At 38.7% G+C, this 25,138-nt stretch overlaps 1 protein-coding gene and 3 long non-coding RNA genes across 5 annotated transcripts; 1 reads left to right on the top strand and 3 right to left on the bottom strand.

Moving 5' to 3' along the window:
- Positions 1 to 8,824: 8,824 nt before the first annotated feature.
- LOC140925120 (monocarboxylate transporter 10-like) lies at positions 8,825 to 10,976 on the top strand. Its single transcript, XM_073375074.1, has 2 exons — positions 8,825 to 9,360; positions 10,345 to 10,976. The coding sequence occupies exons 1-2, from the start codon at positions 8,836 to 8,838 to the stop codon at positions 10,918 to 10,920; spliced, it is 1,101 nt and encodes a 366-aa protein (XP_073231175.1). The 5' UTR covers positions 8,825 to 8,835; the 3' UTR covers positions 10,921 to 10,976.
- Positions 10,977 to 11,743: 767 nt separating this feature from the next.
- LOC140924776 (uncharacterized) lies at positions 11,744 to 14,391 on the bottom strand. Of its 2 annotated transcripts, none has more exons than XR_012164341.1 (4): positions 14,352 to 14,391; positions 13,384 to 13,464; positions 12,539 to 12,575; positions 11,744 to 11,900 (listed from the first exon to the last, which is right to left on the bottom strand). It is a non-coding gene; the product is annotated as an uncharacterized lncRNA (long non-coding RNA). The 2 variants fall into 2 exon arrangements; XR_012164342.1 differs by having other exon boundaries at positions 13,384 to 13,459; positions 14,352 to 14,378.
- A 1,771-nt stretch (positions 14,392 to 16,162) lies between these two features.
- On the bottom strand, positions 16,163 to 18,800 carry LOC140924280 (uncharacterized). Its single transcript, XR_012164230.1, has 3 exons — positions 18,570 to 18,800; positions 17,505 to 17,648; positions 16,163 to 16,306 (listed from the first exon to the last, which is right to left on the bottom strand). It is a non-coding gene; the product is annotated as an uncharacterized lncRNA (long non-coding RNA).
- A 704-nt stretch (positions 18,801 to 19,504) lies between these two features.
- Positions 19,505 to 20,992, bottom strand: LOC140924775 (uncharacterized). Its single transcript, XR_012164340.1, has 3 exons — positions 20,699 to 20,992; positions 19,912 to 19,987; positions 19,505 to 19,545 (listed from the first exon to the last, which is right to left on the bottom strand). It is a non-coding gene; the product is annotated as an uncharacterized lncRNA (long non-coding RNA).
- Positions 20,993 to 25,138: the final 4,146 nt, after the last annotated feature.

Here is a 25,138-nt window from a genome sequence, read left to right as displayed (position 1 = left end):
AGGATACCCAAGCTCGAAACATGACCATCGGCACTGTTACGTAACGTCCAGTTCGCAAAACGGGAACGGTTATGGGCAGTACTCACATTTATGAAAATTCCAAATTGAACTGTTCCAAGGTGAATTTTCCATGATCTTAACTACGGTAGATATTCCTTATACCGTGTAGCATGAAAATTTTGCGGGAGTTTTATTTTGCTTGTTTAAGTGGGCGAAACCTTAATATGGTATTTTCAACTTTTATTTTACGGTATGTTGAGTCAAAGTTCACTCTACTTACATATTTAATGGAGAATAGACTGCAAAACAGTCGGTTTTTTTCTCAAAATCAGTAAAGAAATCGGTAAAGCGTGGCGTACGAGTCTTACGCGCGCGAAGGTGTGAGGCGAGAGAAAAAAAACCGACTGTCCGTTTTGCATACTATGAGTTCGTTTTGACCAGGGGGTTTAAAAATGTCGCCCAGCTGTCAAAAATCTGTTCACAACTCCACCCTCTTTGTGAATTTGATACACTCGGTGATTGATTTCGCGGGAGAATAGCGCGTGTTATTGTCTGCACTTGGCTTCGAATCTTGACGCTGTATCCACTAAATTCTATAGCAGATTAGCGTTGTTTTTGTGTGAAATATAGTGAATATAGTGAAATGTAGACTACATAGTGGAAAATGAGTGGAAGTGGCAGTACGCAGTCTCACTCTCCGTTTTCAGCCTCGTTCCAGACCTTTTGTTTGACTGCTCGCGCTTACTTGAATACGCAAAAATACGGACTGTTTTGCAGTCTATGGAGAATAATACGGTAATCACCGTAATATCTTACTACACAAAGGGACTGAACAACAGCAAAACAAAACAAAAGCCTATCCCTACCATACACAACAAGTCCATTAAAAGCAGAGTTTTTAATTTGACTGAAGGGAGTTAATTTTTGCGGCGATTTATTTTGCGGGGTTTTTTTTCTTGCGGGAACTAATTTTTGCGGATCGAGGTCAATCCGCAAAATTCGCAAAAATTAGAACCCGCAAAATTTCCATGCTACACGGTAGGATAGTTTTCTATTAGTATAGGTAATAGCATGATTTGTAGTGATATTTGGCATAAATACCATGAGTGATATTTTAAAACTGTTAAACGTAATTTCACGAGCCGTTAGGCGAGTGAAATTTGAGACAATTTTGAAATATCACGAGTGGTATTTATGCCAAATATCACGTACAAATCATGCTATTAGTAATTTGTTATACTATTACCCACTAAAGGTCTGTAATTTTCACATGTAGGTATTTCAAATTAAGCTGAAATACCACTGCCCTAAGCCAATCAAATTGCAGAAATTTCTCTTGTAGTAGTATAAAGACAGTAAATACAGCTGAAATCAGTCCATGTCAAGACTGAAGACAACTATGAATCGGTCATCCACTTTAAAATGCCAGAGAAAAAAAAGGCTTGTGTTTTTGTCCTCTTGATAATAGAGAGAGGGGAAGGGGGGGGCTTATTAACTTTCCTTCTCTGAAAAGGGGGGGGGGGGGCTTATTAGAGAGAGGGGGCTTAATAGAGGATTTACGATAACTCCCGCTCGAAGATATGCAGTCATGCATAACAGTTATAAATTTCATAGGCTGTCCTCTAGCCACCTAACTGGTAATTATCAGGTTTATAGGTTTTCAGGCAGGCTAAAACCAGCCTGTTTTCAGGATATAGTGGGTAACCACAATGTACGCGATATTTCAGAAGACATTTGTTGACCGACAGAGAAGCAAACCTTTCAAGGCGTTTCAGTCATTATTCTTGCCAACGTACTATGGAGAATTGAATAGACTGAATCCAGCAAATTCACCTCATCTCTCAGGAATCTTGCATTTCAAAGGGGTATGTTGATTAGAGTAAATATCTATTGCTGTCTAAATGATGGTCAATGAAAGCAGTTGCAGTTATAAGTGTCTCGCTCGTCGACCTGATCTTGCGATACGTCAGGGGCCCCCAACGGCCTAATGTTTCCAAATACTCCAGAAGTGTCTCAAATGCTTTTCTCCTGGTTTTAGAAGCCTATTTAGTTATTTTGGAGTTGCCCTAAAAACGTTTTATCGGTTCGGGTGTCTTAGGGGAACTTTTAATTTGGTTCTCAAGAAAGTCTTAGGTGGCTTTTTCGTCTCATCCGAAAGTGTAAGCTATACCCTATGGATCCGGTAGAAAGCTTGAGGTCATGAAGTAGCCATGCGTTGATTAGAAAATTATAGGGGACGTTTTGACTTTTTACCGAAATTTTTGGGTGGCCTTTTCAGTTTGACAATAATCGCAATACCTTGGTTTTAAAATGTGAATAACACAACCTCCGAAAATCGTAGTTAAGCTATTAGAAAACCTTCCAACATTTAAAACAAATGGAACGGTTATCTAGCAATTTTTAGCTTTTCTTCAAGCTTTAGAAATTTCTAGGCAATATGCGTTCCATTGAACAGTTATTTTACAGAAACAAGTCGCTGGGTGCCCCTGATACGTCTGATCTGGGGACCGGAAGGTTGCAATATGGTTATGCAAGTACAGTCGACTCCCGATAACTCGAAACTTCAAGAAAAAAAAAAATGACCTGAGGGGAAACGAAAATTGGTTCGAGTTAGCGGGAGTTCGAGTTATCGCGGGTTCGAGTTACCGAGGGTAGAATTACAGTGAATGAATGACGGAAATCCAGGGGAAATCGATTTTGGTTCGAGTTAGCGCGAGGTTCGAGTTAGCGAGGGTTTGAGTTATCGGGAGTAGACTGTAATCCTCATTTTCCTTTCGGTCCTTTGTCTTATTTAGGCAGGGGAACAGGTTAATGCGCGTTTAAATCGCCTTACTTGAAGAAAAATGATGGACGAATATGTTAAGGGAGTTTCATGCTTGTCTTGTTTGTTTTTTTTTTTTTGTAATAGGCTTGGGCCGAATAACAAAGTAAAGCACCTTTCCTTTGCCGCCATTTTTTCGGGTAACGGGTTTTCCAAGAGGAGGCTAACTAACGGTCCCACACTATAAAAATGAGAGAGCTAGTAGATTGCATCAGATATGGTTTTCTATATATTAATTCTATAAATTCGATTGGTAGAGAACATAAATGTTAGAGTACAAGTTATATCCTTAATATCATGGGTGACAAATTACTCCCTGATTTTGGCGCGAAATTTAACACGTGAAATTACAAAGTTTCGCACATCTCACTGCCAAAATGGCGTCAAAGTGTTAAAAATGTATGAATGAAGATGTCAGGGCATTAAAGGGGCTGTGTTACGGTAGTCCAGTTCATTTTGTTTAATTTTGCCAACTACTCGCCCTCAATCTCTATGGAACTTAAAGTAAGCAAAGAAATTACATGTAAATGACAAAATCAGAGATCCAAACAAATGTCTCCTGAGCATTATTTTTGAAGTTGCAAGCAGCAGGGATCAACTTTGAAAAACTGTTAGGCTGAACAGTTTTCAAAAATCCTAATTTCAATCCGTTTGTTTTGCCCATCTCTGGCATCTGTTGTTTCCATCTGTTATTTTAACCTTCCTTTTAAGTTTTTAAGCGGTTATTTTTATATTTCTCTTAATTTAACGGGCATTTTGTAATTTCCTAATTTGGCTGAATTTCGTGACACAGCTCCTTTAAAGGACGCTTTCGGAATCCACTTGGAACGTTTTTGACGTTTCTTCTAATGCTTTTAGTAAAGTAACAATTATACTTACGGTCTCGCTTCAAATAAACTGAGCAGGCCTTTTCCTAAAAAAGACGTCATAAAAAATGACATTCATCTATATAACGCCTGAAAATTTAGCAGTAGTCACAAAGAAAATGCAAGAAAGAACTTTACTCAAGAAAAAAATCAAGTCAGGGTAACTACAGACTTTGGCATGGCAACATTTAAGCTGGAACAAACGAACGGACAAACATAAAAAATACGGCAATTATTGCACGATTCATTTTGCCAGGGTCCGTCAATATGAATTAAGGAAATGAAAAGAAAATTACTGTTTAATAAAAAAAGCACAACACGCTACTATGGAGCAACAATGAAAACAGACCGAAGCGAACTAGATCTATTTTAGGCTTTATGTTCCTTTACATATAAAGCCCATTATTGATTTGGCGGAATCTCGCTTCCGTTGAACTCTGCCTTGCTGGGATACAAAACAATGATAAATCCATTGGGGATGAATTTGGCCATAGGAGTGGCCCTCTATTCAATTAAAGCCGTAAAATAAGCTAGGAAAACCCAGATACACAGGCAAAATGAACAGAGAGGCTCCTTGCCTCGCTCTTATGACTGAAGAATCTATGTGTGAGTCTCACGCCTGCGGACTTAAAACATCTACATGTACATAAAATTTAAAGTCCTACAAAGGTTGGTACCCATCACTGCAAGACATATTGATAAAATTCAAAAATAAATAAATAAATTGGAAATTGGAAAAAACAACAACAACAACAATCAATGTAGTAAATGTCACTTGCTAGTTAAAAACTTCAATTACTCTAATCTGATGTAAGCGCTTTCTGAAACAATGGGTTTTTTTCTATATCTGAAACATTGCGAGGCAATGAATTCCATTCCTTTATTGTCCTGCAACAAAAAGAGTTTCTGTAGGCCTCAGTTTTTGGTCTCAATTCGATGGAACTGTCATTGTCAGACGATCGTAGTCGGCGATTGCGCCTTTTGATGTGGCTTAACATCGATCGCATCGAGGACAAATTCGAATTGTCCTTTATTAACACCTTAACTGATAAACTTCATTTCATATATTTTTATTATTTCTTTCTTCTTTTTAACAATCAGTTCGAAAGCCATCGGAAAAGCATCAAATAGCTTCGGAAGTGTTCAAAGGTCGTTTGAAAATCTCCGGACACTTTCGTCAACGTTAGGAAGTCTTCTGAAAATTGTCGGAAATCCTCGGTCGCTGGGACATTTTTCTGAAATTCTGGTCATACAAAATGAAAATCTTGCGCATTTGAGTCAGAAATGTTGGCAAGTGCGGACAGTAAAAAGAGTTAAAGTCAACAAACTGACCAAGAATCGGCACGTACCCTCACTAGGGCTTAATTTTGAGCCTGGATGATACCAGCATGATGTGGCCATCACCACATGATGCCTCTTCAGCATTCACATGATATACTCAGTGGCGGATCCAGGGGAGGGGCCCGGGGGCCCTTGACCCCCCCCCCCTATTTTGAAACCAAACTAAGGCCTGAAGGGCCAGAAAAATTGAGACCGCCCCCCCTCCCCTCCCCCATTATCTGAAGGTCTGGATCTGCCACTGATACTATGTTTTGCCTTTCAGTTAAATGTGCTATGTTTAATCGTACTATGTTTCTGCGTTTCCGTCAAGTCTTTTGCCTCTGTTTTTTAACCTCATGTTGCTCAAGCCGAAGAAATGATTCTAGCCAACTCGTGACGCCTGCTTATCTCATGATCAGCGAGCTCGCATGGTCCAGAGCGGTGAAAAACCGGGCTCAATCATAAACGCCAACAAAACCTCACTTTTAAGCCTATGCAGCATGATTTTATTTCTCTAAATATGAATTACAAGCGGCGCTATAAAATTTATATCTGTTCGGTCATCCTAGGGGAACTTGAGTCTTTTCGAGATTACAAGGGTTCAGTATCATTTTCCCGTAAAGTTTAGATGCAATTTAACGTATTACGAAAGTAAGAATTTGATTCTGATTCTTCCCTCCATCACTTTTTTGAACCCGAAACTTTTAGGTTTCCTTTTTTCTACGAAAAATAGCCAAAAAAAAAAAAAAATTAAAGAAAAATTAAGAAACGGTCCAGATAAGAACGATAGCAACAACGGCAACGAACATATTGGAATGCAAAAAAGGTGCCTGTTGTCTGTGCTTACTTCTGATTGGCTTAAACAGCAAAAGTTAACAAAACTTCATAAAGTAGTACATATATTCATCCTTACTTTCCAACCATCTTCCATATAACAAGATCTGGTCTCAGTTTGAATAACAAAGAAATCCTATGTGGGGAACATGTAAAATTGTAAACTTTTCTTGGCTATTGTTTTCAACTCTTGTGATTAGTTAAAATCTTTTAACAAAAAAAACACCCTTTCAAAGTGGAGTGTAAATGCATTTTATTGCGTAAACGGCCTTCATGTAGGTTTATGCATTCTCTGTGTAAAAATGAGAACATTCCTATTTGGGGAAAGCACCGATGCCGCATAACAAAAGAAATTGCTATCCACCTTACCCAGATCATTACTTAAACTTAAGAAAAACGTAAGGAATTTATTAGAAGCTTCGAAATTTGTACATGAACGGAATGGTCATCTAGACATTTTTAGCCTTCCTCAAGTAATAGAAAATTCTAGGCAATATTTGCTTCTCCGAACAGATATTTTACAGAAAACAGTCTTTGGGTTTTTAGGCTATCTAGAGTACTTTTAGATCTCTACAAATGTATTCTAAGCGGCGCTATAAAATTCGTATCTGTTCAGTCTTCCTAGGGTAATTTGAGTCTTTTCGAAATTACAAGGGCTTCCGTGTTATTTTCCCGAAAATTTTAGATGCAATTTAACGTTTTATACGAAAGTAAGAATTTTTTTGTGTCCTCAGTCCATCACAGTTTTGAATCTGAAACTTTTAGGGTTCTCTTTTTTACGAAAAAAGGGCCTAACATAAAAAAATTGAACTTCAGAAAATCGCAGGGAAACCTTCGGTTATTTAGAAATTTTTAGCCGTCCTCAAGCAGTAGAAAATTCTAGGCGGTATTTGCTTCTCCGAAAAGATAATCTGTTTTACAGAAAGCAGTCATTGGGTGCCCCTGATGAAGGGATCTCGGAGTAAAGGCTCAACCGTATTGAGCAAGGGTGGCATTAGGCTGAGTTAGCAACAGAACGGGAACGTCAGTTGATGACGGGAAAGCGCGCGGAATAAAGGACTAAACACGACTTCCGGTACCCAATTTCCCGCTCAGCCATTGTTTAAGCCAGTTGTTTGATTTGCGCGCTCGGTCGTCAACTAAAGTTCCTGTTCTGTTGCTAAATCACCTTACTGAGTTCCTTAGTTCGATCCCCGGTGACATCACATATCTTTTTCAACTTACTGACATATCTTTTTCAACTTCTCTCTTTCCTGTGTAGCCTTTACTAGGTTTAAATACCCTTAAAACGGAGCACTGATGGAGAGAGGGGGGAGGGGGGTAAAATGAACGCGCCGACGACCTCACGTTTATCAGTTATTACTGTCACAAGGTATCGACTTAAAATATGGTTGCTCCTTTATGTATGATAAGCTTTAGCTGTGTTTTCCTGACCAGAATTTGCCTCAACCCCGGGTTATCTTTCAAGGAACGTGTCGAGACGCTTGTGGCACATATTCATCCCCCAAACGCTGCCTGTAGAGGGTTGGTCTAAAAGTCAAAACAAAACACTTTCCCCTTTCACCGTATTTCAAAAATGGACATGCGAATTTAAGGCCTACTAAGTTTCTTTGTTTATAAGCCAAATTTAAGGTCTAAACATTTGAGAGAGTGGAATTCTCGATCGATACGATCCAGGATAAACATGTCAAAAATCTAAGATTGCTAACGTAATTCGTCACCCATGATATTAAAGGGTAATCAAATGGTATACTCGTGAAATTAGGGAATAATTTCACTTGCGTTTTGTCCAAATTCTAATAATTTCTCGAGCCTAAAGGCTCGGGAAATTATTAGAATTTGGACAAAATGCGCTTGAAATTATTCCCTAAATTCACTCGTCACCATTTGATTACACATACTTATCACACAGCATAGGAAAAATAAACATGAATAATGTATGACTTTTTTTTTTTGGCTTAGTGGCCATTGCGCTCGCGACCGACCTTCCACCCGAATGTCATTGGTGCCGCGAATCCCTTCAACAGCGCTTATGATGTATATGATGGATAGTAGCATCACTATTTTTCTTCATATTTTAGCATTACTGACAATCCTAGTAACATATAAAAACCATTTTATCTGCTGATTATGCGTTTCTCGTATTTCAATTCACAGAACATTGGCTATTGAAGAGGAGGCCTCAATTTGACTCTCAGTTGAATAGTGAGAGTTGGGATTTTTTTGGTAGGAATTTCGCATATATATAGCAAAATTAAAAAGCAAGAGTCGTCTGATAACAATGAAGCAAGGTGATACCAAAGACTCGTCCAAGGCTGTGATGTCAGGGGCATCTTCTATCGAAGAAGCACAGCCAGCAATACCTGAGGTAACCTCGTCAAGCAAGGAGAATTCGCTAACCGATGGGGGGTGGGGATGGGTTGTCTGCGCGGGCGTTTTTGTGGTGAATTTCCTGACTGTTGGACAACATAATTCAGCAGGGGTAGTGTACGTGGCCATGATGGATGAGTACTCCACGTCTAGGGGAGAAACAGGTAATCCATTTGAATACTGTTTAACCTTTTTTAGGCTAATTAAGTCCTTTAGATTTTAAGGCGAGGACGACCACGAGAACGAGATTTTCTCAGTACCAAGTGGGATGCGCGCGTGAACCCGTCATTTTGGCGGGAACACGTGATAGCCGTCGTCACTCTACTACGAGGTTTAGCGAAAATGTCATAGTGGCGGGAAAACATAACGTGACGTAAAGATTTTAACATTAAAAAACGGGAGAGGACTTAGTCTCTTTCAATATATAAAAATTTCCGTGCTAACTTTTCTGCTGAAAAGAAGTAAGATGAAGCTTTTGAGGGTGACTATTTTTTTGAGAATACGCGAAAAAAGACTCAAATCTCGTCTCTTGTCTCGTCCTCAAATTCAGTTCTATTCTTTTGTTTGAGATTATATTAACTGTCTTTTCTCCTCTCAGCGTGGGTCACTTCACTGGCTTCCAGCATGATGTACCTGTTCGCTGCTATGGGCACCGCTCTGGCTGAACGTTACGGAAGTCGAGTAGTGGTGATTGCGGGCTCATTTGTATCGGCTGCAGGACTCCTCACCAGCTCCTTTGCAACAACACTTCAACCTCTGTTCGTTACATATGGTGTGATTTGGGGCCTGGGATCAAGTCTCGGCCTATTCCCCTCGCTTGTCATTCTAACAAAGTATTTTAAGAAACGTTTGAGCTTTGCATCCGGGATAGCTCTTGCTGGCGCCGCTTCGGGGGGACTGGTATATGGCCCATTAATACAGATGCTATCGTCCGAATTTGGCATTTCGGTGACGTTTCAAATTCTCAGTAGTCTACAGATCTTGATGTTTTTAAGCGCGCTGACTTTTGTTCCTTTAGCAGGAACAAACGTTCGACAGCGTAATACAGTGGTTTTCGACCTACAACTTTTCAAGAACAAATCTTACGTCATCTGGGTTATTGCGCATTGTACGTTCATGGTGGTATTTCTTGTGCCTTTTGTTCATTTGGTAAGCTTTTTGTTTTTGTATAGTACGTAACAGTGCTACTGTTCAATCGAACCTGTTCACTCTCACAGTCAAAATAATTGTGCCGGGATACGTTTGAGTCTGGATGAAATCCTATGGTGTGACCATTCAAATGAAAGCTACTGAGCAGTACTTTTGTGTTGTACTGTTTATTATGCTGTTGAAGGTGATTCTCACTTTTGAGTTCGTAGATGAAATCCTACGGTTTGGCCATTCAAATAACAGCTACTGAGTGGTATAGTATATTCCTGTGGCACTATTCATTTCCATTACAAGGTGGTTCTAACTTTTCAGTTTGTGGGCGAAATCCTATGGTGTGACCATTCAAATGAAGGCACTGAGAAGCACTTTCTTGTAGTTCTGTTTATTATGCTGTACAAGGTGGTTCTAACTTTTGAGTCTGTGGATGAAATCCTACGGTCTGGCCATTCAAATTAAAGCTACTGAGTGGTATAGTATTTCCTGTGGTACTATTCATTACCATTATTTCTAACCGTTGAGTCTGAGGATGAGTACCTTCCTTTCGTTCTGTTTATATTTCTGGAGAAAATGGCTTTCGAATGGAAGCTACAGAACATAACTTTTCTAAGGTGCTCTTTTTTACAAGGTAGTAATAAACCTAAACCTGAACAACGCGTGGTTTGGGGAAGACTGTTAAATCATTGGTGTAAAATCTGACCATAGTTAATAGATTGGAATGGTTATGAAACCCGTCAGACTCCTTTGTTATATGTTTTTGTGGGCTTGACGGTCCACAACGTTCAATAGCATTCCCATCATTTTGATCTTGCTGACCAATAAAACGTCGCATTAATTTATTTCGTTGCAATTTGCCAACAGAAAACAAAGGATTAATCTCCTTCAGGAAGCTTCCAACATATTTGATGTTTGTTGCCTTTCGATTCATAGCCAGTCTCCTCTAATAACTATGATCTGACCAAGATTTTTATCTTTCATTTCTGACAGGTACGCTTCGCAGAAGATAAGGGTGTCAGCAAATCAAATGCCTCCCTATTAACAGGCTTTATGTCTGTAGGAGGAATAATCGGCAGTTTATTGTTCGGAGTTTTGTGCGATTACCCACACTTCAAAAGGCTCATAGTCTGCCCCACGGCTGTGCTTCTCATGGGCTTAATCTGCGCGGTTGTTACTAAGGCAACCAAATATGAGTGGATCATTGTGTGCGCGTTTTTCTTTGGATTTTGGGACGGTTGCTACGAAATGCTTATTCCTGGTGCTACTCTAGAGATTGTTGGCGTCCAAATGGTTGGTTACGCAATTGGTGCTTTGTACTGTTTTATGGCTTTTCCTAAAACGCTAGGCCCGCCAATAGCAGGGTGGATTTTTGACATCTCAAACAGCTACAGCGTATCGTTTTTCGTAACAGGTGGCGTGGCAGCTTCAGCGGCGGTCATCATGTCTACGATAAACTGCGTTAAGCCTTCTTATAAACCTGACGAAGAGAAAGCAAGATTATTGCCTTCACCAGAGTTCGAAAAATCGGGCTCACGAAGAAGGTTGAAGTACACCGAGCCTTGTTAATCATAATCCGAGGCCGAGTGTGTTGTCGAGCGGGAGGCATGGTCTGACTCCCGGCCCGGGGGATCGAGCATAAAGCGCGAGGCGGAAGAACACAAAATATCGACTTCGAGCCAGAAGAAAGAGAGGCTGGAAGAAGTCATATGGTGCAAGAGACTGCTTCCAGGCGATTTTTTCTTCACGTTGCGCTCTGCGCTAATCTGTCGCCTTTCACCTTCGCTTCTCGAAAAATAATGTGACATAGATTCATGATTTTGAAAACAAGATTCAGATCAAATGATTTATGATATGTTTTAACAGTGAAGTTTGGACACTGTTAAGGATACAAGTTCCATAGTAGCAAGCAGAATAAGTTGTATGGAACTTATCTGTTTGAAATTAACCATTAAAACGAACGGCGCTTATAATGTTTCCCTGGCAAAGAAAGAAAACTTGTTATGACATGGAGAATTGGGATCATTATAACGATAAGGAGAGAACAAGATTTTTTTTAGCTAGAGTTTTATTTTTATATTTTCTTGCATCACTCAACTTTTATTCTATAATTATGCAGCTAAGTAGGGAAGACTCCTCTCCAAGGTCCTCTAAGGCTTTTTACTGCTGGAAAAATGATCAATCACGGGCGTCGTAGAAGAACCTAACGTCCCACTGTTTAACAGAAAAAGAGAGTGGATTTTGTCAAATATGCATCTCATGATTCTAACAAAAAGTTATCCCTGTGTATGAATTTTAAAAATTCGATTGGTGGAAAACATTTTTTTAGTGAAAATGAGTGCTGGAAGTCTATGTTGATTTGCCAGATTTGCAGATTCAGTACTTACCAGGAGGCATGCAATCGTAACCACACCCGTTAAAGCAGCATTTTTTTCCTTCTGGGCATCCACCATCTGAACTGCAAAGCATAGCACAGTGGCCAAAACCTTTGGGCTTAGGACAACGCCGTTCCAGACCAGGCATACGTTTCGCCATAGCATCCAGATTAACTGCCGTGAATGATATAAAAGCCAAACATAAGACTGATTGAACAAACGTGAGAAAAAAAAAGAAAGAACAGAGAAATGAAATACACTCAATTATTAACCCTCCCGACTGCAGGAGAAGAGAAGAAAAGCGTTAAGTTTCCCTTGGCCATTAAAACACAGTGTCTCTAGGCGAATCCTTGCTGACGTCAGTGTTAACTTGAGTAGTTTGTTCGACTCCAATTTCAAGTACTGGCAAATTTTATCCGTTGTTGCCCCCTTTAATACCACGTACTATCGCTTTCATCTGATCAGTCCGTAGAGCGCGCGTGCAGAGATGGCGGGTATCGTGAATAAGTTCTATTCCCTTAATTATACAGAGCTCTTTTAATATTCAGAGATTTCTTCATCAGATAATCATAAGTTAATGAGGCAAAAAAGTAAACAAAGGTAAGGACTTTCTCAAACTCATGCTGAATAACGGAGCGAGCGATTCAACCGTAACGTGCAAGGTCATGTAAGCAGGCGAGAAGATTGCGCATGCTTATAACAAACGAACAATGCCAAAATATGGAAAAACCATGTTGACTGTTTCAAAAGGTACATACCGAATGGTTTCATGCAAACGTATTTATTTTACACTAAAATAATAAACCACTTACGGTCTCGCTTAAAATAAGAAGCTGACCAGACCTGTTCCTAAAAAACAAAATATATAACTTTTCATACTGTAATTTGAACAATACGCATTGTATTTATGAAAAGGTGTAAGGTGGTGGGGGGGGGGGGGGGTACTCCTGGGAATTCTTGTGGAGGTGGGGTGTGCTGCCCAGACCTCCAAACCATGACCCTATTTCAGACCAAATAATGTCAATTTCCACACTCGTTTTCAGACCTGGCCTCTGAAATCTATACCCGTTTTCGCTTAGAAACTCGTGAGGTTGACTTGTGGCAAGTCTTCTTAGATTAGAACGCCAACAAAAAAGATTTCTTAAAATCCACTTCTAACTGGCACATTTCTCTTTCTTTCTTATTCATTCGGAACTGATACGATGAATAAATACGTTCATACACACCCACAGTTTCCTCGAAACCATACCCGATTCCAGACCAAAATGGGCAAAGTGTAAACCCAGACCAAAACGGCGCAAAAACCGGTGATGGGGCGGCACATACCTATATGGCTTATATAAGGGAGTACACCCCTCACCCTCCAAGGCGAAAAGACTTTCAATTAAGAGCGGTTTTTCGTCTAATGGTATCATAAAATCAATCTTGACAAAACAGGCGACATTTCGCAACCTCACAACTGGTTTCCCCGCGAAATGACGTCTGAGGAACGAGCGCAGAAATTCCATACTAAGGACGCGTCACTACCCAGATCTGGGAAGTGACGCGTCATCAGTACGGTGATTTCTTCTGCACTCGTTTCTCAGATGACGTTAAGCGGGGAAACCAGTTGTGGCATCTCAAAATGTCGGCAGTTTCCTCAGGCTAATTTACTCACGGTTAAGCTGGAACACACAATGAACACCAAAAATACAGCAATAATTGCGCGATTCATTTTGAAATGGTCAGTCAATCTAAACTAACAAAAGGAAAAGAAAATAGCTGTCAAATACATTTCCCAAAGAAACCACCATAACATATATGTTGCAGTTAATTTTGTATTTCAGTTAATGTTTGTTTTTCCGTTGCCTGTTTGGGTTATGGTAATGTAGGCTAATGAATTTGAAACAAAGAAACAACAAAAATTAACTGAAATACAAAATTAACTGCAACATTATATAGACACAAGAGCCATTATGGTTCTTGATAGACAAGATAAGCCGTCCACTTCTTACCAATGTAATAACCCTCAGTATCTTCTAACCTGATTGAGTCTTCCCAGACCCTCGACCTTAAGTCCAAAGAAATGTTGCCTGCTATTCCTCGAATGGATTGGAGAGCCTCTGACAGAAACTTGAAAGTGTTTATAATTTCTAGAAGTGCTTTTTAACTTAAGCAGTGTCACTTGAAAAGAAATAATAGTCTCTACAAGCTCATTCAGACCATGATGTTTTTTTAAATCTCGATAGGAACCTTTGAAAACGAAACGTAGCAAACACAAAGCCTATCAGTTATAGTAAGTTATAGTTAGTAGCTTATCTGTTATGGTAATTTTTGCCATTAACTCTATATTGCTTTTATCGGGATCTGACAACAGCAACACAAATGAATTTACAGGATATTATATTTCGAAAAAATATAACAGTCCTAGGAATTTGCATTAGAAAATGCCGCAATATTTTTGAGAACATGTTGAACTTTGCGTAGAGAAGCTAAGTAATCTTCCCAGTAATTTGAACAACTCGCGCAAAAAAAAATTGTTGGCAGGTAAATTTTTTAAATACATGTAACACTGGACTTCCTGTGCAACCAAAACTGAAAAGGGGTCTGCAAAAAATGTTCAAAGTAAGGGAAGTCCTGACTTACCTTTGACACGACTCAAGACTTTGAAATGAGATTTGCATTGCTAACATTTAATGACCTTTACAACTGTTTCCAATGCTCAGTAATTAAATACAGCTGTATTACTAAAATATCATTAAAACTCTACAATCGCTAGCAGTCAACTTCGAAAGATATTCGAAAATTGAATGATTAATTTATATAACTCGGCTTACACTTGATCTGCGGTAGGTATTTAACAAAAGGTAAAATCGCTTTGATGCAAAAACCTAACTTTTACTTGGATACACAACTTCAGACGTAATCACTAACTTACCGCTACAGTTGTTACTACGAAGCAACAACAAGTTCATTTAAAAGTAAGATAAGCAACTTATTTCAGTCAAAAAGCAACAATATAGTGACAGATGAAAGGAAAATGTGCATAAAAATTAATGTGAAAAATTTTATTTTTGTTATTTTTATTGAATGTTTGATTTATATGCAGCTGGCCATCATGAACCTCTTTTATCTTACTTCCTTAACCCTTTAAGTCCCAATAGTGACTGACGTCAATTTTCTCCTAACGATATCCATACAATGTCAAGAGATTAGGTTATGAGAATTAAGAAAATGATCACCTCAGGGAAAATGCCTTGATCTTTTATCAAATTCTCTCAACTAATTCCTTAAGGAAATGTATGGAGATCAGTTTGGAGAATTTGTATGCGGATATTGGGGCTTAAAGGGTTAAAGAATTGGTTGAAGGAATTTGAATAAAAGTAAATCATTTTGCCTTTGGTGATCATTTTGTTAATTCTCGTAACCTTTTCGCTTAATTGAGTCCAATTTGTTGTGTCTAATTGCTAGAAGGCTGTTGAGGTTGATCAACTTTAGTACTTTAAGTATTAAGTTAAGATGGCCAAAGGGGTCTTGAACTGCTGTTGGCTATTAATTATAAAAAGGTCATATAGCCTTCACTGAAGTCATGAATTAACTGTTGAATTTTGAGACTCTGTGAGCCACGAAGTCTCAAAGAAAAATTAAAATAGATAAATGACTTGTGATACCGAAATGTTAATAATTATGTCAAAAACAACCTGAACAAATCTAAGAAGCTTATTGCATAACGATTATTCCTGGTGCTACTCTGGAGTTACATTGTTGGCGTCCAAATGGCTGGTTACGCCATTGGTGTTTTCTACTATTTTATGGCCTTTTTATGGCTCTTGCACTACTATATGTACTAGTATGGTCCTGCAAATAAAGCTTGTTATTGATGTTGTCGGCTTTTCCTATAAAGCGATAGCAGGGTGTGGATTTTTGATATCTCAAACAGCTACAGCGTATCGTTTTTCGTAACACGAGGCGGCGTGCCAGCTTTAGCGGCGGTCATCATGTGTACAATAAACTGCGTTGAGCCTTCTTATGAACCTAACGAAGAGATAGCAAGATTATTGCCTTCACCAGAGTTCGAAAAATCGGGCTCACGAAGAAGGCTGACGTACACCCAGCCTTGTTAATCATAATCCGAGGCGGAGTATGTTGTCGAGCAGGAGGCATGGTCGAACTCCTGGCCCGGGGGATCGAGCACAAAGCGCGAGGCGGGAGAACACAAAATATCGACTTCGAGCCAGACGACAGAGAGGCTGGAAGAGGTCATATGGAACAAGAGACTGCCCCAGGCGTTTTTTCCTTCACGTTGCGCTCTACGCTAATCTGTCGCCCTTCACCCTCGCTTCTCGAAATATAAATAAGGCTATTTATGCCGGAGGGGTAAATGCGCTGCTATATATAGAATTTGGATGATTATAACGACAGGGAGAGAACAACATTTACTTTAAGCTTGAGTTTTATTTTTATATTTTCTTACATCGCTCAACTTTTATTCTAAGTAGCCGGAAGACTTCTCTCCAAGGTTCTCCAAGGCTTCTTACTTGTGGAAAAATGATCAGTCAGTCATAGGATTTAAAGTAGAAGCTAGTGTCGCCTTCTTGTTTCTAACAGAAAAGAAGAGTGCATTTTGTCAAATACGCGTCTCTTAAAAGTTATCCCTGTGTATCAATTTTAAAAAATGTTGATTTGTCAGTAATGTCGGTAATGTGAAGATAAAGACAACTTTGAGCCTGATCAATTTTATCTCATCTTGGGTGGGAGTATAGGGAGACCACAGGCAGCCCAAAAGCAATATGAGAGTGAAATCGTTCTGATACGTGTGGGTTCTCTTGTCGGGGTTAAGCTCGTTTTACTTAGTCAAACTAGCGACTTTACCGAGGATTCTTTATTATCCTAATTTTTGGAACATGTTTCCACAGTAACGTGTGCATGATACATAGACTAGTAAAGATTAAGTACAAACAGACAAGACGATTGGACACGTCGTATCATATTCATTAACACGTCATCGAAGTGATCATGACAATCACGTAGCCATCAAAGTATTTGTTAGGCTCGATTACCAGTAGTCTGCTACACAGCCGTTTTTAGTGTCGTCACGCAACGCTCCTCCCCATTGCGTGACGACACTAAAAACGGCTGTGTAGCAGACTAGATTACCAGCCGCTGTTCGGGAAAAAGACGGCGGAAATCGAGCCTAAGTATTTGTCTGACTGCAATCTTGAATAAAAGCAGTCGAGAAAATAGCACTCTTGATAATTAAAAATCATCCACCGAATTGCAATTTCAACAAAAAAAAAGGGAAATTTTCACACAATTTTATACGACTAATGACGAAACCTTGCGACATTTTTTTCTGTTCAATCAGTGCAGTGGAACCCGGTTAATACGGATACCATGCAAGGGACATACCATGGTGTCTATATAAATATCTGGGTGTCGGTACGTATTAAATAGAGCGTAGAACAGGGTTCTACTGTAGAAGATAACTCAGTATTATGACTGGGGAGATATTCGATGCTAAGGCCCGTTTCTCAAAAGTTCCGGTAACTTTTCGGGGCCCGTAAAGCTGGTTTACGTTTGCCGTTGCATGTTTGCATTCTAGATCAAAATTTTATTAACCTTGAAAATGATACGATGAAACTATCAGTTAGAGGAGCAAAATGGACCGATTTGTAAGCCGATTTTGAATTTTTCCTTCGGACCCGAAAAGTTACCGAGGGTAAGCAGACAAGAGAATTGTGTATACTTGAAGCAAACGTAAAATGCCTAGATATGGAGACACCATGTTGATTGACATACCGCGTGGTTTCATGCAAGCGCGGCCGCATCCAGCAAAGCAGCATTTCTCGGCTCCTGAACAATCGTTATCTGCTTGGCAGGCGAAACGGCAGATGCCAGCCTGGCCAGGTTTGAATTTGGGACAAAAACCAGGTTTCACTTCCACTGCAACAAATTTTTGAAAATATTTCTATAATGATCCTTTGCTTGATTCGTTGTTGACGGTTGAGTTATTATTATTATTATTATTATTATTATTATTAATATTAATATTATTATTATTATTATCATCAACAGCTATAGATACTTTATTATTGGGATGTACATAGAAATTTTCATTTTTTAGTTTATAGACAGTTGTTTACACAGGGTCTAGAAGGGTATTTTCGGGATTCGGGATTTGACCAAAATACGGTGCGGGAATCGGGAAAACGATAAATATATTGACGGGATCCAGGTTTTGACTGTTCTCCGGGAAGCGGGATTTATCAGTTTGCGTGTCTGTCGGGAATGCCGGAAACCTTTAAAAACACGCATAAATTCAAAATATCAATCGAAAGGATCAACCTTCATCTTACATTTATTAGCTTTTGTAGAAATTAGACTTTTTAATGTATTTTTCTGAGAAAGCAAAGCGGTATTCGGGAAACTGATGAAAAACGTGGGGGATACGGGATTCACGCGAAAAAGGGGACGGAATGAGGGATCAGGACCCCCCCTTCCAGACCCTGTTTACATTTGCTCTGTTGAAAACCACCAGACCACCAAGAAGTCTCTTTTAACTATAGTTAAACTAAATTTGTATTTAATTTTCAATTTGAGAAGGTATGTTTTTTTTGCATAATTATTATTATTATATTAGTGAAACGCGGTTAAAATGGATACCAAGGGGACATACCATGGTGTCCATACTATCTGGTTGTGGGTACGTATTAAACGTAAAGCGTAGAACGACCAGCGGTTCCACTGTAGTAATAACTGTTATGGGGAGATATATATTCAATGCTGGTCAATGCTGGTCAATGCTGGTCAATGCTCGTCAATGCTTTCATTGAAGAGTTAAGGAGAAGCAGATTCATTACTTACCAGGAGACATGCATTCGTGACCGCACCCCGTAGAGCAGCATATTTTTCCTGCTGGGCATTCACGTGCACCACCTAAACCGCCGCAAAACTCAGCACAGTGGCCAACACGGCCGGGCCACACCGCCGGGCATCGCCCGTTCAGACCAAACAGACGTTTCTCCATAGCATCCAGATTGACTATCGTGAATGATATAAAAGCCAAACATAAGACTGATTGAACAAACGTGAGAAAAAAAATGAAAGAACAGAGAAATTAAATACACTCAATAATTAACCCTCCCGACTGCAGCTGGGAGAAGAAAGGAAAAGCATTAAGTTTCCCTTGCCCATAAAAACCAGCCGACTAATGCTGACGTCATTGTTTACATTTTTGCTTATTGCATAAGGGTAAACCCATAGAATAAGTCACAGTATACACAAATTATGTTCAAAAGTGTGAAGAGCTGGTTAATTTGGGTTGAGCAGTTTGTTCGATCGCGATTTCAAATACTGGTAGATCTTATCACTTGTTTGCCCCCTGAAATACCACGTGACATCGCTTTAATCCAATCAGTCCTAAAGCGCGTGCAAAGATGGCTGGCTTGTGAAAATGTTCTATTTTTTAATATTCAGATTTTTTTTCAGCAGATAATGATAAGCATATGTTACTAAGGCAAAAATGTAAACAAAGGCAAAAGGATTCGGCCATACTTTCTCAAACTCATGCTAAATTTCGGTGCCAGCGAGCGATTCAACCGTAACGTGCACGGTGCAGAGCGTCGGTTACGAGTGAGTGGCTCTGGGGACGAAAATATAATATGAGCAGGCAAGAAGATTGCGCATGCTTATAACAAACGAACAATGCCTAAATATGGGAAAAACATGTTGATTGCTTAAGGTACATACCGAATGGTTCCTTGCAAACGTATATATTTTACACTAAAATAATAAACTACTTACGGTCTCGCTTAAAATAAGAAGCTGACCAGACCTGACCCTAAAAAACAAAATACGTAACTTTTCATACTGTAATTTGAACAATACACATTGTATTTATGAAAAGGTGTAAGGAAATGTGACGAAAGCCTAATTGGGAGCGGTTTTTCGTTTAATGTTATCATAAAATCAAGCTGGAGAAAACAACCCACATTTCGCGACGACACTTTTGGTTTCCCCGCGAAATGACGTCTGCGGAAGGAGCGAAGCAATTCCATACTGGTGATGTTTCACTACCCAGATCTGGGCAGTGACACGTCATTAGTACGGGATTTTCTTCTGCGCTCGTTTCTCAGAGGTCGTTACGCGGGGAAACCATTTGTGGCATCTCAAAACGTCGGCAGTTTTCTCAGGTTAATTTACTTACGGTTAAGATGGAACACACGATGAACACCAAAAATACAGCAATAATTGCGCGATTCATTTTGAAATGGTCAGTCAACCTAAACAAAGAAAAGGAAAACAAAATAGCTGTCAAAGACACTACCCAATTAAGAAACCACCAAATTAAAATAACATATATACAGACAACATAAGCCGTCCACTTAAAACCAATATAATAACCTCAGTCAGTAACTCCTAACCTATTTGAGTTTTCCCATACCCACAACTTAGTGCAACGAAACTTACCTGCTATCCCTCGAATGGAATGGAGTGCCTTTGATGACAGAAACTTGGAAGTGTTTATAATTTCTAGAAATGCCTTTTAACTTTAGCAATGTCACTTGAAAAGAAATAATAGTCTCTACAAGCTCATTCAGACTATGGTGTTTTTTGAATCTCCAATGGCACCTTTGAAAACAAAACATTGCAAGCACCAAGCTTATCAATTATCTATTTATCTATTCTGGTAAGTTTTTTCCCATTAATTTTATGTTCTTTTTATCGGAATGTGAGAACAGCAACACAAATAATTTACAGCATTTTTCTAAAAAATATAACAGTCTTACGACTTTGCTTCAGAAAATGCCACAATTTTTAAGAACATTCGGAACTTTGCGTAGAGAAGCTAAGTTATCTTCCCTGCTAGTAATTTGAGCAAAAACTCAACCAAAAAAAATTGTTGGCAGCTAAATTTTTTAAATACATGAAATACTGGACTCTCATTGCAACCAAAACCAAAACTGTGGAAAACAAGGGAAGTCCTGACTTACCTTTGCCAAACTCAAGACTTCGAATTCAAATGAGATTTGCCCTGCTAAAATGACTTTTACGATTGTGTCCAATGTTCAGTAAATACAGCTGTGTTACTGAAATATCATTGAAACTCTACAATCTAGATCATTTGAAAGGTAATAGAAAATAGAATGATTAATTTATATAAAGTTTACATGCAAACTGCGTTAGGTAGTTAACGAAAGGAAATTAGAATCGCTTTGATGCAAAAACCTAACTTTTACTTGGATATATAACTTTAGAAGTAATCACTAACTACGAAGCAACGACAAGTTCATTTAAAAGTAAGATAAGCAACTAATTTAATGAAAGCATCAAAAAAGTGACAGATGAAAGGAAAATGTGTATAAAAATTAAACACGCAAACTCAGTATTAAAAAGAAGATTTTCAATAACCTTTTTGATTTTGGTTTAACCGTGAAAAGCTTTCTTTTTATTAGATTTATTGTTTGATTTATATGCAAATCGGTTATCGTGTACCACTTTAATTTATCTTACTTCCTTAAAGAATTGGTTGAAAGAATATCATTTGGCCTTTGGTGACTATGTTATTAATTCTCGTAACCTTCTCTCTTGATTCTGTCCAATAGAGGTCTAAAGTGATGACGTTATAAAATTAAATTTGTGAAATTCTGGGATTTGTCAAGATATTCTGAATGAACAACATCCAACAGGCCTAGTTGCCAAAACTTAACATTTCGCGCCAAATTGTCTCTGAGATATTAGCCCAGTTATGCTCTGAAGACTCATACAAATCCTTCTAAATTTGACTTGGGTCATAACGTTATGACCTGAGTCAAATTAAGAAGGAGTTATATGGAGTCATCAGAGCAGAAAGGGGCTAATATCTCAGAAGCAATTTACCCCCACAATGCTAGTTTTTGGCAAGTAGGTGGTAGTCAGCCTCTTGGATGTTGTTCTTTCAGAATGTCCCGAAAAATCTCATAATTTCACAAATTTAATTTTTTATGACGTCACACTTTAGAACTCTATTTGTTGTGTCTAACTGCTAGAAGGCTATTGATGTTAATCACGTTTGGAGGCTAAGATGGCCAAAGGCGTCTTCATCTGCCGTTTGCTATTAATTAATTAAAACATTATATAGTCTTCACTGAAATCACATCATGAATTAACGCATTGCATTTGAGACGTCGTGAACTACGAAGTCCTTGATGTTGATCAAGTTTGTAACTTTAAGTTTTATGCTGAGATGGTCAAAGGGGTTATCAACTGCAGTTTGTAATTAATTATAAAAAGACCCTATAGTCTTCACTGAAGTCATGAATTAAGGTATTGCATTTGAGACTCCTTGTGTGAGCCACGAAGTGTTAACGGAAAAAATACAATAGATAAATGATTTTGATTTTGAAATGTTTACTTTATAATTATGTCGAAAACAACTTGACCAAACCTAAGAAGCTCTTTGTATGACGCTCATCATTCCGCGCTGTTTTTACCATGGCAACGAAATACGTGGATTAGCGTGTACGCTCAATCTCGTCCCCAGGGCTTAATCAACATCAGGGACAAGGTTCCTCTTTCATTTGTACTTTGTGGCGGTTGCTACGAAAGACTTACTTTTACTCAACTAAAAAGGGACTCTCATTGGTTGATTCTTGGTCCACGGAGCCTTGACTAAATTTAAATAAATCCCGATCGTAGCAATTCAGCCACTGCACCCCGCTCGGGATCACGGCAAAAGCACGTGATCAAATCATGGTGGAAGGGGTGGGGTGAGCGAAGCTAAGGCGGATAAAAACACTGGGACATGAGATGGCCTTTGGTTATCTGGTTCCCAGATCTGCCTCGACTAATAAGACAGAGTGGGTACTGGGTGACTCAACATGAACGATTAGTGCTACCATGGAAACGTAAGTACCGTAAGAGAGAGAGTAACCAGGCCTTCGCCGAAGGCGGACGTGTTCTTGCTAGCTCCTTTAGATGAAATTCAAAACTTGTAAAATAATGTAATCAACGAAGGCTGCTTGGCTTTCATTCGCTTAAATAACATGGGAAAAGAAGACGCCCGAGCCGATAGTCGTAAAAGGGAAAGCGGCTCACAGACTGACGGGGAAGATGCGTTCGACGAAGCCGACGGCCATTGTCGTGGTGCTTTTGCCAAACTAGATGAAGTCAGTGAAGAGCTCGACAAAGTGCTAACAAGACTCGGCGAGTTAGAGGCTATGCAAGGTAGAGTGGCAGAATTGGAAAAAGAAAATAAAAGTTTACAAGAAAGCCTGAACACCGCTCAAGCCGACATCGACGACCTAAATTCGTCTTCAACCGCCACGTGTGCAACACTGGAAACCCACGTAAAGAATCTGGAAGACTTCAGTGCTAAAATAAAACATCTTGAGTGCCGCAACATCAAGTTAGAAGCATACACAAGACGTGAAAATCTAAAAGTGTTTAATATTCCAGAAGGAAGAGGTGAGTCAACTTCTGCTGAAGATCAATTGAAAAAAGTGATGCGCGATAAACTTAAGATCCCAGAGGAAGATATCGAACAGATCCGTTTCGAACGCGTTCACCACATCCCTACTAAGAAGAATACCAGTCAAGAACAAACCTAGGCCTATTATAGCTAAATTTAGCTTCTTTCAAGACAAGGAGTATGTTTGGTCTTTTGTTAAAAACTTGAAAAACACTAACATTTCAATCGCGAATGATTTCCCCCGAGAAATTGATGAAATACAGAAAACGTTATATCCCATCTTGAAAAAGGCCAAACAGAAAAAGCAAACAGCCTATTTCAAAGTTGATAAGCTAATTATAAACGGGCAAATCTACAGAGGTGAAGAAACAACCAATCTCCCATACTACGGTCTCATTATGGACACAAGAAACAGCGGAAACTAAAGCCAAAGCGGTCACAGCGCGACAGCACATCAATAGTTAAGTTTAGTTTAAGGTTTATGTGTGTAATAAGTGTTAAACTATTTAACCCTCCTTGTTTAATTAGAAATGTGAGTGCACTGGAAACTTCTTACTTGATATGTTACTGTATGTTTTTCTGTAGATTAATAATTTGTTTTAGGGCGAATATTATCGTTTATGTGCACTATATTTTCTTGCACTCTGCTATAGCATCGATTTCATTTTCGTTTTATATGACTTCTTCTATAATACCACTTCCCCGATTCAGCTCTAATGACCGATCATTCTCTTAATCTACTATCTCTTTATGCGAGGGGACTAAGCAATTTCAGAAAAGGGAATGATACGACAAAACTCCCCTTCTCCTAAGCTTCTAAACTATCTAATTATGATTGTACTTGTGGGATTGTAGAAGAAGTCAAATTCTTCCGAATATATATGGATTTAAAAAGAAAATTGCTGTAAAATATGAAACGGAAAAATATATCAGTCTGCATAGTAAAAAAACAAAGGATTTCTTTGAAGCTAAATGGATAGTGTCGCCTCTTGTAAATGCTTAACTATTCAGTTAAAGGTTTTAATATGCATCCACATTACTAGTTTGTTTGAATTCTGGTTTTTTTTCTTTTTTTTTGGTTACCTTCTATTGTTAGTGATATTGGTTGTTTTTTTTTTTTGTATTATATTATTAGTATTAGTAATATTAGTTGTAACATTATTTGTTTCAATAAAGAATTATATAAATAAAAAAAAATAAAAAAAGTTATTTTACTTAAAATTGAAGGCAATGATGATCGGACAAGTAAGGATTACATTTTGCCCAATATTGCGACTAGACAAAACTAGTTTCCATCAGGGGCTCAGCTATGCTTAGCTTTTCTATATCAGTGCTCATCCTCATATTTAATGCAATATTTTGTCTTCGAAACGTTTTCAGTAAGCCGTTGAAGTCCATACGGTTCTCAGTGTGCTGCTGTGGGAGTCCTTTAAAAACTATGTTGACTTAGGGGTTGAAGACCTTGACTGAGTAGATCTTGGGTTTATATCTTAATAAAGAGTTTTTATTCGAAAAACATTGGTGTTTCACTTCTTTGGTCAGCTATTAAAAAATCGAGAGTTAAACTTGATAAAACTAAGAATATTTAGGAACATCTGCTTGAAAATAATTAAAAACTACGAGCAACTTTCGAGCACTATTTCTGAATTTCAAGCACTTTTTCAAAAATTCGAGCACTATTTGAGCACTTTTTTGCCATGTTTTGAGCACTTTTTGGCGCAATCAGTCCAGCGCAATCGCAACATGCCTACCCTCAACAGGGATATCTTTCAGGTTATTTTCGCAGTTTGCTTTCCAATTGGGGATAAAGACAAATCTGCGTGGCATAATTGTGTTTCGTTTTGGAAAAAATCAATGAAGATTTAACATTAAGACATCGGGATAAATTGTAACCCCCTCTCTCCGAGCTTGGAAAGTACATTGTTTAGTTCTCCCAGGTGTTTTAATCCTTTAGCACGAGGATCCGGAACCGGCACACCCGTCA

The sequence above is a fragment of the Porites lutea genome, chromosome 14 (genome assembly GCF_958299795.1).
Source record: "Porites lutea chromosome 14, jaPorLute2.1, whole genome shotgun sequence".
Classification (NCBI taxonomy): Eukaryota; Metazoa; Cnidaria; class Anthozoa; order Scleractinia; family Poritidae; genus Porites; species Porites lutea.
This window is presented reverse-complemented; position numbering and strand designations above follow the sequence as displayed.

Bases quoted from the DNA above. Each gene is read 5' to 3' on its own strand.
- LOC140925120 (XM_073375074.1), top strand. From the start codon at position 8,836: ATGATGTACCTGTTCGCTGCTATGGGCACCGCTCTGGCTGAACGTTAC. The intron at 9,361-10,344 runs GTAAGCTTTTTG...CATTTCTGACAG, and splicing joins TTGTGCCTTTTGTTCATTTG to GTACGCTTCGCAGAAGATAA.